The sequence below is a fragment of the Gymnoscopelus braueri genome (assembly GCF_963280865.1).
Source record: "Gymnoscopelus braueri genome assembly, chromosome: 10".
NCBI classification, from domain to species: Eukaryota; Metazoa; Chordata; class Actinopteri; order Myctophiformes; family Myctophidae; genus Gymnoscopelus; species Gymnoscopelus braueri.
Window position 1 is genome coordinate 8,021,067 of NC_137611.1, and position 18,323 is coordinate 8,039,389.

Here is an 18,323-nt window from a genome sequence, read left to right on the forward strand (position 1 = left end):
TTGCATGCGTTGGACTTTCTCGTCAACAGAGAATACCTGATCACCTTAATGAATTAATTAATTAATTAATTAATTTTATTTAGCACTTTTCCAAACATAGTTACAAAGTGCTTTACATACATGTTAAAAACAGGAAACATCAGCAAGAGAAAAAACTTAAATAAGAAAACATAAAAACATTTAAAAAACAGCATTTTTACCCATAAAACAATCCTTAGGAAAAACACTTTATATACAGATGTGTTTTCAAAAGCGATTTAAAAGAGGACACTGACTCTGCTAACCTAAGATCCATGGGTAGGGCATTCCAGAGCAACGGTGCCCGGGCCGAAAAAGCCTGGTCCCCGTGGGTGACAAAGTGAGTTGTGGGAGGATCCAGGAGGGCCCTATCCGAGGATCTAAGCCGGCGCACTAGCAAGTCCACAATGTAACTGGGAGCCAGTCCATGTAGGGCTTTAAAAGTTATCAATACAATCTTAAAATCAATTCTGTAGCTCACAGGCTGCCAGTGTAGGGCAGCCAGGGTGGCTGTATTGCCTGATTTACTGCCCTTTTGCTATTATTTTAATGTTGTTTTATGTTTTTGCTTTTCTTTTTGCTTTATTGTTTTAATTAGTTGTAACTGTAATTGTATTCTTGCTCTGTAAAGCACTTTGAAATGCATTTCATGTCATGAAAGGTGCTATACAAATAAAGTGTATTATTATTATTAATATGGTCTCGTTTCTTTGTGTTAGTGAGTAATCTTGCCACAGAGTTTTGAATGGAAACCACAACTACTGTAGCTACCGTAACCAAACCAAACCAAACCAATGCTTTAGCTGGTAGAACTTTATCTCCTTATGTCCTCAAGTGACCCTGTCCTTTGAAAATGCAGCTCTATAATACCGTAGCCATATGATGCACGCCAACGTCCGGTTGACGCTGCTGCTGGGGAGCTATGACCTAAAATAAATAAGAGCCTAAATAGACTTAAGTGAGTGCTGGTATTCTTTTCTGTGAACTTTATCCGCCTGAACCGTGCACCCTGTACAATTGTACTTCGAAAACTCGTCTCATGAGTGCTTGCTTCTTTCCTTTTCAAGTTGTTTGTTTGTTACTCACTTTTGATCAGTATTCTACTGTAGCAAAGCACGCTGTAGAAAGACACTATATACTGTACATGCACCATTTAACATTACATTCACCCATTCAAACACATAATTACATACCTGAGCTGCAGACCAAAATGAAGACCAACGTTTGATTCATATCTGAGTCTAGCTGACAGATACAGTGATATGGTACGGGGATCCACTTTAGTCTGAACTGGACTGTCACTGAACGATAGCTGCTGTCTTTATTTGTGACTCATCATCTCACCTCTTCATAATTTCCACAGGATGTGTGGCCAATAGGACAGGACATCCTGTTTCAATAGACAAACTACGATATAAATACATGCCTAAAATGTATGTGATCATATGAGTGTGGGGTGTGCAAATTATATAGTGATGCATGATGTGATGTGTGTTTGTGTAGATTTGCACTCAAGTCCGTGCACCCGATGGCACAAAAACTCTCCTTGTGCATGACAGTCAAAGCTGTGAAAAGTGTGGCTGTGCCTTCCACACAGGGGGTAGGGGGTATACCTGAAGATAACCATAAATGTGTTTTTTTTAAGTGCATAGTCCTTATAGGGCTATGCACATGTGTCATGTTTCACTAGCCAATCACAGTCCTGAATAGACTGTGATTGGCCAATCACGGTGCAGGGTTAGGGGGGTACACTGGTGGCCAATCACCGCGCAGGGTTGGGGGGGTGCAATGTCCAAACCTCACATATAGGGGCGGTTTCACCGCCCAAAAACAGGCTTGACAAAGAAAAACCAGGCATTTCAATTCACTTAGAACAAATCTAGACCCATACTTTGCTTCCTCTTAAACGCTCCTTTAGGGAAGATTTAAAAGAAACATATAGGAGCTGTTACTCTTAAGATTTGCAGGTAACACATTCCATGCTATAGTTGCTGTGTACATGAATGTATATTGTCCAATGTTCCTCTTTAATCTGACAGGAACCAGGTCAGTGGATCAAAGTCTGAATAGCTGAGAGTGAGTGGGAGGAAGACATTGTAGCAGCTCTATTCAAATATACCTATAAAGATGACTATTATGAAAAATAATAACGATAATAATAATTATAATAGAATGCAGTGAATCTCATTCACCCAAACGTATGCATGTAATCAGTTTGTGGAGATGTGGGTATTCTCTCATTTTAAATTAAAAAAAGACCACCTGTAATGTCTATGGGCTGCACATGGGACCCATTCTGTAAGCAGGTTTAAATCACATTATGCATGATTGCACTCCTACATGCCCATGCATGTTACTAGCATTGTCGTAGCATTATCAGGATGTGAGGGAAAAACGGCATATGTTGAATGGTGCTGTGGGGAGGGTGTGTGTGTGTGTGTGTGTGTGTGTGTGTGTGTGTGTGTGTGTGTGTGTGTGTGTGTGTGTGTGTGTGTGTGTGTGTGTGTGTGTGTGTGTGTGTGTGTGTGTGTGTGTGTGTGTGTGTGTGTGTGTGTGTGTGTGTGTGTGTGTGTGAGAGAGAGAGCCTCATGCCCTGGGAGGCAGCATGAGTCGGTGCCGCTGTGTTAATCTGGCCCTGGGTAGACTGGCCACTTGGGAATTGAAAGGTTCCATTTTTCAGTTCACAGTTCCTCTGTGTTCAAATTGAACCAAATGGACCCGTAAGGTTCCATTTTGTTCAATTTGTTCAGTCTCAGAGTTAAACGACTGATTTTACTGTACAGGCGAGTCTCAGAAAGATCAAATAAATCATTTAGCTGTGAAAAGTGTGGCTGTGCCTTCCACACAGGGGGCAGGGGGTATACCTGAGGAATACAGGTGGGTGGGGGGACAGTACAAAATACAAAAGCAATATAAATACCTAACAACATGTACAACTATTATGAAATTAAGTAAAACACCAGTCTTGACAAAGAAAACACAGGCATTTCAATTCACTTTAGAACAAATCTAGACCCATAGTTTGCTTCCTCTTAAACGCCCCTTTAGGGAAGATTTAAAAGAAACATAGGAGCTGTTACTCTTAAGATATGCAGGTAACCCATTCCATGCTATAGTTGCTGTGTACATGAATGTATATTGTCCAATGTTCCTCTTTAATCTGACAGGAACCAGGTCAGTGGATCTCCCCCTAGTTGTAACGTGGTGGTGGTCTTGTAGAGCGGTCGTGAACATTACTGACTTTTGTCAAATGATTCCAAAAGTCAATATAATACAGAGTGGTTCATTGTCAACGTGCAGAGATAGTTGCTTTATTCATAAACTCCACACCTTGTTACTTACCTAACTATTGATATAAGTAAAGATTGGACAGGGAGGCCATGCTGTTTCTAGACTCTCTTTCTTGTCAAAGTAGAGAAAAGGAAGCCAAGAAACAGTGGTAGTGATGTGCTCAACTCCAAAGCTGCACGGAAAGACAAAGAGGCACCACACACGGTCTGCATAGCTGACCACAAGAGTGAGGGGGCGTATGTGTGATAATACACAAGTGGATCCGAGAAGCCCCGTGCTCAGCACTGAACAGGATAGAAAAGCATGACGTGCTGCGTGATTAGGTTACTGCAGTGCAACATAAGGGGGGAAAAGTCGAGCTGTGCATGCATGCCAGGCTGACAGCTTCTGAGTTTCAGAGTACATCAAACTATATCTCCATGGGATCAAAGGTGTGTGCACCATGCACGCGTAACGCCCAGGAATCGAACCTGGGTCTGGGAAATGCAACATCTTAACCACTGAGATATGAGCCACGCTGCTACACGCGATCATAGATTCCATAGGCAGATTATAAGACAATGGGCCCCTGGCATAGACTTTTAACCCCCCCCCCCCCCACACACACACACACACACACACACACACACACACACACACACACACACACACACACACACACACACACACACACACGCACACACACACACACACACACCCGGCAGGTATACTGACTTGCAGTCATCACAATAACTATTTTCAACTGCAAGACGATCTACAGTACACATTCATAGGCTACACGCGCCAACACCATATTAACACATCGGGTGCCAAACACGGTCTGAACCGTGTTTGCGCAGAGTAGCGGTCCGGTGCCGAACACGGTCCAGACCGTGAAATATGTCTTTTTGTTTTTTTCGTTTTTCTCCACACGGGCGGGGCTAGAGCAGCTCTGGGAGTACCCATTGTGATCTTGAGAAGGATAGGCCAGATAGATCACCGGAAAAAAAAACATGGCTCCCATCCACTTCCTGCCTATTTCCTTCTTTAAAACACCTATATCTCCGAATCTGTTTCCGGTGGGGAAAACCGGTCATGCGCGATGCGCGATCCCCCCCCATTGTAACTCGCGAGTGAAATGTTATCGTTCCAGGCTGTAGCCAGGGTCATCGTGCAACATGAATGGATGTTTTTTTTTACATGGATTTGCTCCTCGTGGAGTCTAGAGCTTTAAACAGCAAAGCGCAGTCAATGGGGAGAATGCTGGCACCCAACGTAAGTTGTTATGAAAAAATGCTGGCACCCAATGTGTTAACACACCTGCATCTCAACAGGATTTTAGAGCTTCCAATGCTGTTTTGCACTTGTGTTTCAAATACCCCTCTTAAGTCCTATAGATAAACTTAAAAGGTACCATACGGGTTTCTTTCTTGTAACAGAATGTTTAGGCTATTCCTTCAGGTTTCAGTAGGACTTTTGGGGCTCTGTTATTGACATTAGTGACTAAGCCCAGTGACAATTCACACAAAGGCTCATGGCTAGGGGCCCCCTAAACTATTATTCAGAAACCTGTGGCTTAAACCACAGCTGATACAGGAACCACATGACAAACTGAAACTTGATGAGACACGCCCAACATGTCACTAGCATTGTTGCAGCATTGGCAGGATGTGAGGGAAAAACAGTATAGTTGAATGGTGCTGTGGGGAGTGTGTGTGTGCGTGTGTGTGTGTGTGTGTGTGTGTGTGTGTGTGTGTGTGTGTGTGTGTGTGTGTGTGTGTGCGTGTGCGTGTGCGCGTGCGTGTGCGTGTGTGCATGTGCGTGTGCGTGTTCGTGTGTGTGTGCATGTGCGTGTGCGTGTGCGTGTGTCTGTGTGGGCGCTAAACCGAGCCTCATGCCCTGGGAGGCAGCATGAGCCGGTGCCGGTGCCGCTGTGTTAATCTGGCCATGGGTAGAGGGGAAGGTTCCAGTTCATTGCTCCTCTGTGTTCAAATTGAACCAAATGGACCCGTAAGGTTCCATTTTGTCTCAGAGTTAAATTAAGACTTATACTTTTGTGTGACATAGAAGGCTTTAATTTGACATAGGCATTAATTTACGAAAAAAGTAAAAAATACGGAGATAAGATGTGTCTGCCCAACAGTATATGTATATGTGGCCGTTACCAGCAGCCAGCAACCGTTAACAGATGTGTCTGTATCATTTAGCCTAAGATGCATGATGTTTGTGTGTTTACCTCTTAGATCTAGGTAGGAGACCTGCTTATCTCTGTCAATCATGGAACACTTATACACTTATACTTTACCTAGTATCTTAACCTAACCTTCAACACTCTTACTCCTTTACCTAGCATATTTACAATACCTAGCCTTTAACACTCTTATTCCTTTACCTAGCATATTTACCTAGCCTTTAACACTCTTAGCCCCCCAAATTTAACACTGAAGTTATCCTGATCTGTTGCTGATACTTTATATTTTCTGTAAATATTTGTGTCACAGTGAAATATAATGTCTATGGTGAACTGTCTTTACCATAGACATCTTCATCTTCTCGGGCGGCCATAGCTGAGTGGTTAGTGAGCCCGCCTAGGGAGCCAGAGGCCCTGGTTGCCCCAGGTATGATTCCAGGCCACACCAGCATATGTGTCGATGAAATGAAATGTGTCCCTGAGCAAGACTCTTAACCCCTAGTTGCTCACAGGCCCTCATTGGAAACAAGCCCGCAAGGACTTTCATGAACGTCCTGTTAAAAGGAATTATCCTAAGAACTTTTGGACTTTCTTGACACAATGTTGCAGGAAGTAGTAGTTTAGATCCTCTCTATGAATACAGTATATACAGCAAATCAACTACATAGCCTCTCTAGGAAGAAGAAGCAGCTCCAAGAAAAAGATATTGACCACTGGTATACACCTACAATTCCAAGATTTATTCAGCAATAAGCATTTATCCCTTCAAATAAGTTGCACATCAAGGACAAATACGCCCAGACATTTGCACAGATTGTATTATTGATTGTATTTATGCCAAGTAGAGTAACAGCTGTTTAGTTTAGTTGTTAGCCATGGTCCGGTCCATCCAGGCACGCAGGCTGGGGACGTTGGTGTACACACCAGGCATGTTGGTAGGGCAGCCAGCGTGACCCCAGGAGGTCAAACCATACAGGGTCCAGGCTCCATTCTTCTTACACACCAGGGGACCACCAGAGTCACCCTGAAACAACAAGCAGTTATGTTTGTAACCACTTAGACCACAACACTTTGCTAAATTATTTTGAAAAGAGCAAACCTCGAAGCTCAAGCTTTGATGTCTATGTTTCCAGTGTTGGGTTTCTACTTTTTGCGATAACTAGTAACATAACTAGTTACTTTTTTTCCGGTTCGGTAACGTGTTACGGTTACTGACACACACAATACACATCAAGATCACGTTGAGCCGTCTGCTTCAGTCTAGAGCCCAAAAAGAAGAGCAGAAAATGTATGATTTCAATGTTGTTGTTGAAGACATTGTTCCTTTATCTACTAGTTTTCATCCTAGATGAAAGTTGAGAGTTGTCATCTTGTGCTTCATTCAGCAACATGAAAATGTATACATTAATGTTGAAGCAAAATGTAACAGTAACGTAACTAGCTCCTTTTTTAACCCATTAATACCTGGAACGCATCTGTGTCACTTTAGATGTCTTTGGCTATTCAAAAATAGCAGATATACAAGCTCATAGCACGGCACCGAGTGCCGCGCTATGAACTTGTAGATCTGCTATTTTTGAAAAATCGTGAAAAAAAAAAAGTTTAGATTTTTTTCCAAAAACTGTTAGGATTTAGATTTTTTTTAAAGAATCGCCTCAGGTCTTAAAGGGTTAATGCAGTAACTAGTAAAGTAACTTACTAGTTACTCTTTGAATGTAGTAACTAACTTACTTGTTTAAAGTAACTTGCCTAACGCTGGCTATTTCTGAAAATAAGTCGACAATAAATGACATGCCCAAAATAGGGACGCTGTGGTTTCAAGTATTCAAGTATTGTCTTTATTTTTGTATTCTTCTGTGAATTAATGCAACACAAAAAAAAATCTACATTAATACAAGGCTTCAAAGGTTGAGCAACTGGTGGGCGAAAAAAAGGTATATTTGGTTGTGAAGAGTAAGTACTCCTCTGAGTTTCATGTGTTCGGAAAGGCTTTCCGAACTATAGTTCGGAGAGTCAGGACATCATCTGGAGATGCACAGGTTCCGAGGAAAAGTTGTGAGACCGTCTTTCCGAAGCTCGGAATGACATCAATGTGTAGTTATATCACCTCCCCCTTTCTGAAGAAAAGTGTGGGTGTTGGGAAGGAGTATGTATTTGCACTTTACACTCACATTGCAGGTGTCAGCTCCAGCAGCTCCGGCACAGAACATCCGAGGGGTGATCCGAAAGTAATTGTTGCAATCCCTGAAGCCGATGAGGGGCACACAAACCTGCTGGAGTGTGTCAGGTAGCCTGGGAGCTGGGAAAAAATACACAGGATTCATTCACTGCCACTAACGTAGAATACACCAAATCATGTTCACAGAATGTTCTATCTACACCTTTTGAAATATCTTTCCATTTTTATATGGAAGTCAAAGCGGCTGGGATTGCCCACATTTGGGCATGGATGAGGTCATTGGCTCACTAAGACAGTGAACGACTGTTGAATCGGGGCTGAAATCTTGCCCAAATATGGAGTCATAAGCGATATGTCATATAGTATGTCATAGATACATAGGATGTCATAGATGTGTCATAGATATAGTATGCCATAGATGTGTCAAATATGTCATATTGTCACAGACTGGCCACACGAGATCCTAGATCCACATGAAGCAGTGGCATTATTGCACACAGTCTTGTTAAATAGTTAGTGGCTATCTTACTTATTGTTGCATTGCTGCTATAATGAGGATATGCTGGACTTGTACACAATATGTAACAATGCAGAACCTTGAACCTCTTACTGTTATCCTTTTTGAGAAGACATTTGATATTTGCCAGAAAAATTCAAGGTGATGAAATGTGGAGCAGGTCTAACTTGGTTACTCTTCATAAAATCAATCATTGAAGTGCTGAATTTTACATTTGTTTTCTATTCTGAAGAAGACGTTTCAAACTGATATAACAGTAATTGACAATTGTTGATTAACCCTATTCTAAATGCTGAACGTTAATCTGCTCTATTAGGTTGCTCTGCAGTAGCCGTACACAACCTACTCTATTCTAAATGCTGAACGTTAATCTACTCTATTAGGTTGCTCTGCAGTAGCCGTACACGTGTACACACCCTACTCTATTCTAAATCACTGGCTGTACTGGTTAAATGGTCCAATCTGTGGTTAAGGGATGAAAAGTGGGTTTCCTGTCGTTCACTCACGTCGGTAGCGTGTCAGGCCCCAGCCAGTGGCCACACACTTGATGCCAGCAGTGAGGTTGTCTCTAGTCTCAGCCACACACACGGGGGACACACGCTTGTTCATCTGGGCAGGGCGTTGCAGCTTGATCAGTGCGATGTCATAGTCAAGAGTTTCGGCGTTGAACTCTGGGTGATTGAAGACCTACCAGTGTAATTATACATTAATCTTAGCTGTTATTGGAGAGATGTGCAAAAAGCTAGTTGTTGCTGCTTGTTGTAGATTGAATGTCTGGCTTCAACCATGTTTTACAATCTGTAGCCACGAACATAAAAAGGTATGCAAACGAAAACGTGCAAAACTGCGAGCAGGTAATGGAGATGACTCTGATAACAAATGTAACAACATAATGTGTATGTTATGTCCGTAATACAGTGTCATCATGTCGTATAAAACAAACCGCCTACCTTTCCAATTCTAATTTTCTGGATGTTGCATGTTCGTTTTAGATTGTGCTGACCCAGGATTACACGGTGACATGTACTAAAAATGCAAAAAGACAAATAACAATAAACAATAAAATGGTGGTGTGCTTAACTCAAAGAGGAGACATGCACATACATGCACATACATACATGTGTGTGTGTGTGTGTGTGTGTGTGTGTGTGTGTGTGTGTGTGTGTGTGTGTGTGTGTGTGTGTGTGCGCGCGCGCGCGTGTGTGTGTGTGTGTGTGTGTGTGTGTGTGTGTGTGTGTGTGTGTGTGTGTGTGTGTGTGGGTGCATGAGTGCATGCGTACCTGACCTCGCAGTGGGCAGCAGTCACAACCCAGTCCTTGTTGATCAGTGATCCACCACAGAAATGAGAGCCCCAGGTGGTCTGAATTTAGCAACAAAAAGGTTTCATTAGCAACATTAGAATTAAGCAACAAAAAGGTTTCATTAGCAACATTAGAATTAAGCAACAAAAAGGTTTCATTAGCAACATTAGAATTTAGCAACAAAAAGGTTTCATTAGCAACATTAGAATTTAGCAACAAAAAGGTTTCATTAGCAACATTAGAATTTAGCAACAAAAAGGTTTCATTAGCAACATTAGAATTTAGCAACAAAAAGGTTTCATTAGCAACATTAGGATTTAGCAACAAAAAGGTTTCATTAGCAACATTAGGATTTCGCAACAAAAAGGTTTCATTAGCAACATTAGGATTTAGCAACAAAAAGGTTTCATTAGCAACATTAGAATTTAGCAACAAAAAGGTTTCATTAGTAACATTAGAATTTAGCAACAAAAAGGTTTAATTAGTAACATTAGAATTTAGAAACAAAAAGGTTTCATTAGCAACATTAGAATTTAGCAACAAAAGGGTTTCATTAGCAACATTAGAATTTAGCAACAAAAAGGTTTCATTAGTAACATTAGAATTTAGCAACAAAAAGGTTTCATTAGCAACATTAGAATTTAGCAACAAAAAGGTTTCATTAGCAACATTAGGATTTATCTTTATTCATATACAAGCTTATAGCACGTCACTTCGTGCCGCGCTATAAGCTTGTCGATCTTTGAAAAATCATGAGCAAATTTGTGCAAATCTTTGAATATACTATATAATATCTTTGATATGATGATGATTGTACGACAGTGTGAGATATAAAAGCAAGACAGCGTGGATAACAACAGAGAGGGTGATGTACTGTATACGTACCACCAGGGGGACCTGCCAAGGCCAGGAGTGAGGTTTAGCATCCTCACCGTTGATACCTAATCCATAACTAGGACATCCACTGACCACTGGTTTGATGGCAGGAACACCACAGGCTGAATAACACACACATACAAAGGTAAAACACTTCATTACATTTAAATCAACTAGATTTTCAGGCCGCTTTTCAGTGCCTGTGGCACCCACACCTGGGCCCTGGTGTGGCTATTCTGATGGCAGATCAGTGTTTGTGCCACGTTTGGTGTGGATCAGACCAACGCCAGTCTGCATGTTACGTTTGTGACATGCCGTCAACGTCAACCCACCCACTAGTCAATTCTAATATAGGATTCAACCTACTATCTATATGATGAATATGCACTATACACAATAATGTGTTTAGTAAACACATTATAGTATTACAGAGCCTTAACCACTTACCCCCTGTTTTATACTTTGTCATACGGTGTCAACTGAAGTGAAAATATATATTGTTTGTTGTTTTATTTAAGGTGATATGGTTTTCAGGCCATATTTGAATTTTCAAGTGGCTGATTTATATTTTGTTTATTTCGGTTAGGCAAGCATTTATCATTTTATATTTCAGACATTATGCTATGATTGTTTAAACAATAAATCGTATGAATAATATGAATCATCAACTCGTATAAATCATCAAATACTTGAGTACAGTTGTTGGTTACTCTACCAACCTCTGCCTATGGTTCCATTGTGGACAGTCACTTCTTCAGGGGAATTTACGTAGACTACTGATGCTGGATCTGTGCCTGTTGAAAACATGGAGCAATACAACTTAAAATGTCAACACAATTTCATGTGGTGAAGTCATGTTTTCTTCTAAATATCGTTAATTACTTAATTACTTAATACTCAGAGCGAGAAGGCGAGGATTAGATGCTAGGACTATGACCAGGGTTGCCATGTCTGCTTAGTATAAGCGACTTTGGGCTTGTTTTTTCTGTAAAGTTGCTTGTGATTATTAATAGTTGCGGGTTGCGTTTTTTTGGGGCTTGTTTCTAAAGTGCAGTTGCTGATTTGGGCTTGCTTCCTATTGTTGTTTAAACCAGTGGTTCTAAAACATTTTCATGGCAAGATCCCCAGATTAATATGTATTTGTCCGCAGACCCCCCCATCTGAAAATATCTTCTGCCAGGAACCCCCATACAAGATTTTTTTTTTTGTTAAAATATTTCAAAAATATTTCAAAAATATGTATTTTTTTTGCTGTTTGTTTTAAAGATTTTTGTTGCTGTTGAAAATACCAGATCTACAAGTAGTTGTAGATCAGCTATTCTCAAATAGCCATAGCCTAGTCGCTTCTTTTGGGCTTCTGTTCATAGACATTTTTTGTCTCGTAAAATCTGGCAACACTGGCTATGACAAAACTGTACATTACAAAAAATGTACCTCAAGCACAGACTAATGTTAAACATTTCCAGGTTCTACTGGTGAATTGTATCCCCCTTTTTGTGTTGCTATCTCTAAAATCTCCTACCTGAACTCCATAGCAGCAGGAACAGCAGGGTTATTTCATTCATATCTGTAGCTGTCAGGACACACACACTGATATGATGCTGAGTTCCAGTTAGTCTGTAGTCTGAACTGGACCTTCACTGAACAACACTTACTGTCTTATATCTGTGTAGTTGTCAAATGTCAGCTCTACTCATTATGTATTCATCAGGGAGTGGTTTATTTTCTCAATGATATTCTGAAAGTAAGCTCTCATCAACAAACACATACACACACACACACACACACGCACACGCACACACGCACACGCACACGCACGCACGCACACGCAAATTATTGGCTTAGGAATGCGAGAAAAAAATTACAAATATCTATGCATCATTGTAGGCCACTTTAAGCCTCCACATGTTACCTTCTATGTATGTGCACCACAAGTAAGCTGCATACGTGGTGGTTTCAAAACGCTCTACATTGTGCACACTTTTTTTTTTTCATTAATATTTTTATTGAAAGTTAGGTACAAAGTCATTTCGTTCAGTATGATCGTATATATCAAGCTTGTTTTAAGCATACATGAAATGAAAATTGTCAGCATATGGTCATTAGTCTTGCCTACTTCCTTAAATGTTTTCTCTTTTTTTTTAAACAAACAAACATAACAGACATCAGAAAAAGGAACAATTAAAATAACAAGAAGAAGAGCATGGTACATAATTTTGCTTTTTAAAACAGAGTATAAAAACAAAGACCAAATAGAAAGAGAGATATAGGAAAGGAGGTAAAGGGGGAAAGAAGGAGAGGGGAAGAGAGTGGGGGGGGGGCTCGGTCATTCTGCAAGTGCATGGGGATTAGATGGAGTTAAAAAATGTCAGGAAAGGATCCCATTTCTTATGAAATGTAGTTAGATTACCTCTGGTAGAATATCTTATCCTTTCTAATTTTACGAAGGACATTACTTCTCTCAGCCATTGGGTACTAGAGGGTGGTTTAGTAGACTTCCACTGGAGAAGAAGATGGCGTCTTACTATTAAAGAGGTGAAAGCCAAAATCTCTAATTGTCTGGGAGTGAACCTGGCATAGTCTTCTGGAATCCCAAAGATAGCAGTATGTGGAGAAATGGTTACAGGGATTGTGAATATTTTGGACATTGTGTCAAAATAATTTGTCCAGAGGTTAATCAGGAGCGGACATGAATAAAATACATTGTGCACACTTGACAGAATCTTATTATAAATGCATGTATTTATCATTAATAATGCACCTATTTTCCAGTTGTTTTCATCGCCATGAGCTGTACAGTTACACCAGGGATTTTCAAAGTGGTCCTTGAGTGTGTGTGTGTGTGTCTGGCAAACCACTGGACCGATTCGTTTCCTATTTCAGGAAAGATAATTCATAATAATAATAATATATAAATTTGTGCGAGTGTTTTATTTATACATTATTTATTTTATAATATTTTTTACAATAATGACTGTTCTGTTTTCGCTCTACATAAAATATTGTTGCTGAACATAGCGATCTACAAGCTTGTGAGCTTGTAGATCTGCTATTTTCTGCGAAAGTTTTCCACAGAATACAGATGCTGGGGCTTAAGTGGTTAAATTGTGAATTTTCTTCAAATGTAACGTGTTAGGGGAGATGGAAAGAGGAAGTAGCATCATGTTACTGATATTAGTCACAAAGAGGCTCTGTGCACTTCTCATCTTTAGCAAGTTAACACCCTTAAACTATATATAATTATAAGACTGTGGTAAGACACAGTGAGAGGTAGGGCTGCTACATGTGGGCAAGTGTGTGTGTGTGTGTGTGTGTGTGTGTGTGTGTGTGTGTGTGTGTGTGTGTGTGTGTGTGTGTGTGTGTGTGTGTGTGTGTGTGTGTGTGTGTGTGTCTGTCTGTCTGTCTGTCTGTCTGTCTGTCTGTCTGTCTGTCTGTCTGTCTGTCTGTCTGTCTGTCTGTCTGTCTGTCTGTCTGTCTGTCTGTCTGTCTGTCTGTCTGTCTGTCTGTGTGTGTGTGTGTGTGCGCGGGCAAGTGTGTGTGTATGTGTGTGTATGTGTGTGTGTGTGTGTGTGTGTGTGTGTGTGCGGGCAAGTGTGTGCGTGCGTGCGTGTGCGTGCGTGTGTCACTGCAGATCAAAAAAGATACAAGCAGTTTTTTTTCACTTTTTAGGCGGGGACATAAGATAATTCCTTTTAACAGGACGTTCATGAAAGTCCTTGCGGGCTTGTTTCCAATGAGGGCCTGTGAGCAATTAGGGATAAAGAGTCTTGCTCAGGGACAAATTTCATTTCATCGACACATATGCTGGCGTGGCCTGGAATTGTACCTGGGGCAACCAGGGCCTCTGGCTCCCTAGGCGGGCTCACTAACCACTCAGCTATGGCCGCCCCTCATAGATTGGTGAAGCAATAGGAAGCCCCGCACGAATCCGGGCGGTTGGGTTTGGATCCTTCCTTCAAGACCATCGATTGGGCTCGTTCTCTCAGTCTACTACAAAGTGACTAAATGTACCAAAAGAGCTTTGTACCTCCTTCGTTCGTCCTTCGATTTGGGAAAGAGGGACGGGAACGAGAACTGCATGAGCAAAAGCAGGAACGCTAACAAGACGTAGAGTCTAAAAATGGTGTAGCCTCCAGTCTTTAGTTATATCAATAGTTAGGTAAGCAACTAGCGGTGCAGATTGTGAACAAACACACTATCTGTGCATGTTGAGAACGATGCTGCGCGGTACCAACCAGCTGTTGCACAGCTGTTGCTAGACAACCAACTACCAATTCCAAAGCAGTCCCTCTGGGATATGGGATATAAACAGCTGATGAAGCAGTCTGAATAAGAGGGGCTGGATGACCCATACAGTTCTGTAAAGAATACTGACTGTGTAAGGCCAGATGTGGTACTGTTTCATACATACATACATACAAACATACACATTTTAAACTTTTAAATTCTTCTTTTGTTCTTTATTTATTTTTATTTTACCATTATCCACACAGTCGAGGAGTTTCACTGCCTATAATAATGCTGCCAGCTGTATTGTACTGTATGTGACAATAAACTATAAAGTTCCTTCATCTTTCTCTGCCTCTTTCTGTCAGGATCCTTGAATCTTATTATGTACCGTTCCTATTGTTTCCTGTTCTCCTTATACTTTTATTGTATAGTTATGTTCCTAGTGTTTCCAGTCTGCCCTAGTGTTTGCTACCTGTCTTGTCTCACCCCCCTGTGATTACTTGTTTCTCCACCTGTGTCCTGTTAGTCTCCCAGCCAATCCCTAGGTTGATTGTCTTTGAGTTCACCTGTGTCTTCTTAGTCCTGTGTCTATTTAAGCCTCCCTGTGTTCAGTGTTCACCTGACAGATTATAGTTGTTTTCATGGTGTGTCCTGCATTGAATGTCCTGCTTTATTGCCACCTTGTTATGAGAGTTTGATAATAAATCATCATTGAACTTGATTGGCTTGCCTGCCTGCTTCTGCCCTTGGGTCCAACACTTGTCTCATATCGTGACACTTTCTCATCAAGCCTCTAGCTGTCAACAGGTTCCGTTTGTGTCGTGTGGTTCCTGTATCAGCTGGTGGTTTAAGCCACAGGTTCTTAAATAACTGAGGCTGTTATACTCACATCTTCCTCATCAAAACCAGATGAAAAGATGGCATGTTTTTTTTAAAAGGCAAAAAGAAAACATGAACTACAATCATGATAATGACTTTTAAATGGTAAAGGGTGCATTGATATAGCACAGCACCTTTCACCAAAGCGCTTTACAATGTGCATTACATTCAGTGCATTCACCCATTTGTGTGTGTGTGTGTGTGTGTGTGTCAACTTTTTATACATTTCATAGATGGCTTCATAGTTGACACATATTACCTTTTCTACTAATATGTTGGATTCAAGTTAATGTGTATTTTCAGACAGTTAACCTTTTAACCCTCAATATTTAGTAAACTTGACCTTTGGCTCTGTACTTGGTCTGCTCTTTTCCCCTCTACACCAACTCTCAGAAAATAGCCGATCCACAAGCTTGTAGATCTGCTATTTTCGGCTAATGTTCCCCATCACACAAAGAATTGGTGGACCCCCTGTAGTTACTCTGAGGACCCCCCTAGGGGTCCCGGACCCCCTGTTGAAGACCCCTGATTAAAACTCATGCCTCACACAGGCCCTCGACAGTGTACGTTCTTGGGCCAATGACCTCCCAACATTCCTCTGCCATCTGGGTTATATAATCAGCTTCCCAAAATATTGATCAGTACTTTTGATATATTGCCAGGTTGTCTGTTATGATTATTTTGGGGTATTTAATCAGATCCAGTGTGTGGTCTTGTTGACATCGTTACATGTTGACATCTGCCGGGGCGGAGGGCCGATGGCGGGAGATTATGTTTTCGCTCCTGACCGATCGTTTGCTTGTCCATCCGTCTATGAACAGCTAATCTCAGGCACCGCTGGACCGATCATGCATTCCCACTAGGCCCAGGAAGAACCGCCACCACAACATTCTCTTGAACAAAACTCTTGAACCGTAGGTCATACAATGAAAGTTTTGTTTTTCCCTGGATGATGTTGCAACTCTCCATTTAGACATTACATTACATTACATTACAGTCATTTAGCAGACGCTTTTATCCAAAGCGACTTACAATAAGTGTATTCAACATAGGTAGGGAACGAAAACTACTAATCACCAGAAGTCTTTAGTGCATTTTCTGCAAAAACAAGCAACCAAGAGTATACCTAGCGCTAAGGTAAAAGTGCAATATATCAGCTACCTATTTCCTTAAACAGATGAGACAAAATAGCTAAATCAAATGAGCATGAGCTAAAACAAATAAGTGTATCGACTAAACAAGATCCAATAAACAATCCAATAATCCAATAAACAATACAGCAATAGAAAACAAGCGTTCGTACAACTAGTTAACAACAAGTAGGTCAGGCAGAGAGGAAGGGTAGTGTTTCCTGAAGAGGTGAGTTTTCAGCCTGCGGCGAAATATGGGCAGTGACTCTGCTGTCCTAACATCAGTGGGAAGTTCATTCCACCACTGTGGGGCCAGAACAGAAAAGAGTCGTGACCGTGTGGATCGGCCAGAAGGACCCTTGAGTGACGAGGCAATCAGTCGCCCCGAGGTGGCAGACCGAAGTGGTCGGGCAGGGGTGTAGGCAAGGCATCGACCATAGCCCGGAGGTAGGAAGGAGCTGTTCCTTTCACTGCCCTATAGGCTAGCACCAGGGTTTTGAACTGGATGCGAGCCGCTACGGGGAGCCAGTGTAGAGAGCGGAGAAGGATGGTTGTGTGGGAGAACTTGGGGCGGTTGAACACCAGACGAGCCGCAGCTTTCTGAACAAGCTCCAGGGGTTTGATGGCAGATGCCGGAGCACCATCCGTTTGTACCAGACTAGGTTTTCCACCATTTTGTGCCAGTTTTGCTCCTACAGATTTTGTCCAAATTCACACAAATTGGTACACATTATCTCTGGGTGCATGCTGGGTGCATGATGTATCACATACATTTTCCGGCCAGGCCCTGGGTAGCATACCCGGCCTGGTGGAGATCTGCGCTCCAAGGATTGCACTTTTCTAGTTTTTGAATGGTGGCATACGCTCACTATGTGACTCAGGTCTCTCTAAGAACATGCAAGTAAAATCAACACTTGCAAGCATTTGCGGTTGGAAAGTTAGCTGTTTGCTGTAAACATGTTGACATGATGTATGTGTGAAAGGCGGGTGCTTTACTTGAACAGGGTGGTTTTAACACCTTTGCGTAATTAGAATAGACAAAGCGAAGGGACCAAAGTGACTCTATGTACCCTGACATTGTGGTCACTGGTCAGCTTAGGTTCCCGAAAATTATCGCTTCACTTAGAAAAGTTGAGAAAAGCACACCCACAGTAACCAACTGCTGACATTTATTTTCTCCTCCCTTGATAATTATATAATAATATAATAATATATTCAAAATGTTGAACCTAAATGTGACCTAAATCATGACTTTGTAAACAGCTCTAACACACCTTGCAGTCCTTATTCTGTAGAGTAGTATTAAGCATGAATATAATAGCGCAGAGGAGAACACGACAAAACCAACTATGTCCCTTTTATACTCATATGGAGTTCCAAATATTGAGTCCAGGCCTGATGTCAGTAGTAGGATGTCATATTGATGACGTTAGAGTTCTCCATATGGGGAATTGCAGATGTATCAATACTAGAGGTATTAGGCATTAGGCTTCTATAGAGGAGACAATTGCCACTCGGGGACTTCTCACAAATGCACCGAGGAGGTTCACCAAGGAGAAGCAGTTTGTAATGCACATGATGAAGCGATTTGCATGAATGGTGGATTTATATGACGTGTGTGGGGGAACAAAACATCATTTGTAGATTACTTTTTCATTTGTTATTAGATGTTTTATTTGCAAAGTTAATTAAGTGTGCATTAATTTGTAAATTGAGTGATTTGGAGATAAAT

General features: G+C 41.3%; 1 protein-coding gene across 3 annotated transcripts in view; it reads right to left on the reverse strand.

Moving 5' to 3' along the window:
- Positions 1-12,000, reverse strand: part of LOC308092940 (chymotrypsin B-like) — a 26,941-nt gene extending 14,941 nt beyond the window's left edge. For 2 of the 3 annotated variants that reach the window (XM_080439103.1, XM_080439101.1), the window contains exons 1-2: positions 11,875-12,000; positions 11,072-11,146 (exon numbers count right to left, since the gene is read on the reverse strand). In XM_080439103.1, coding sequence (XP_080295229.1) covers positions 11,072-11,146; positions 11,875-11,917 — 118 coding nt within the window. In that variant the 5' untranslated portion in view covers positions 11,918-12,000. Of the gene's footprint in view, positions 1-9,455; positions 9,536-10,361; positions 10,475-11,071; positions 11,147-11,874 lie in introns of all 3 variants that reach the window. The other variant, XM_080439102.1, reaches the window with a different exon arrangement.
- Between the last annotated feature and the right edge of the window lie 6,323 nt (positions 12,001-18,323).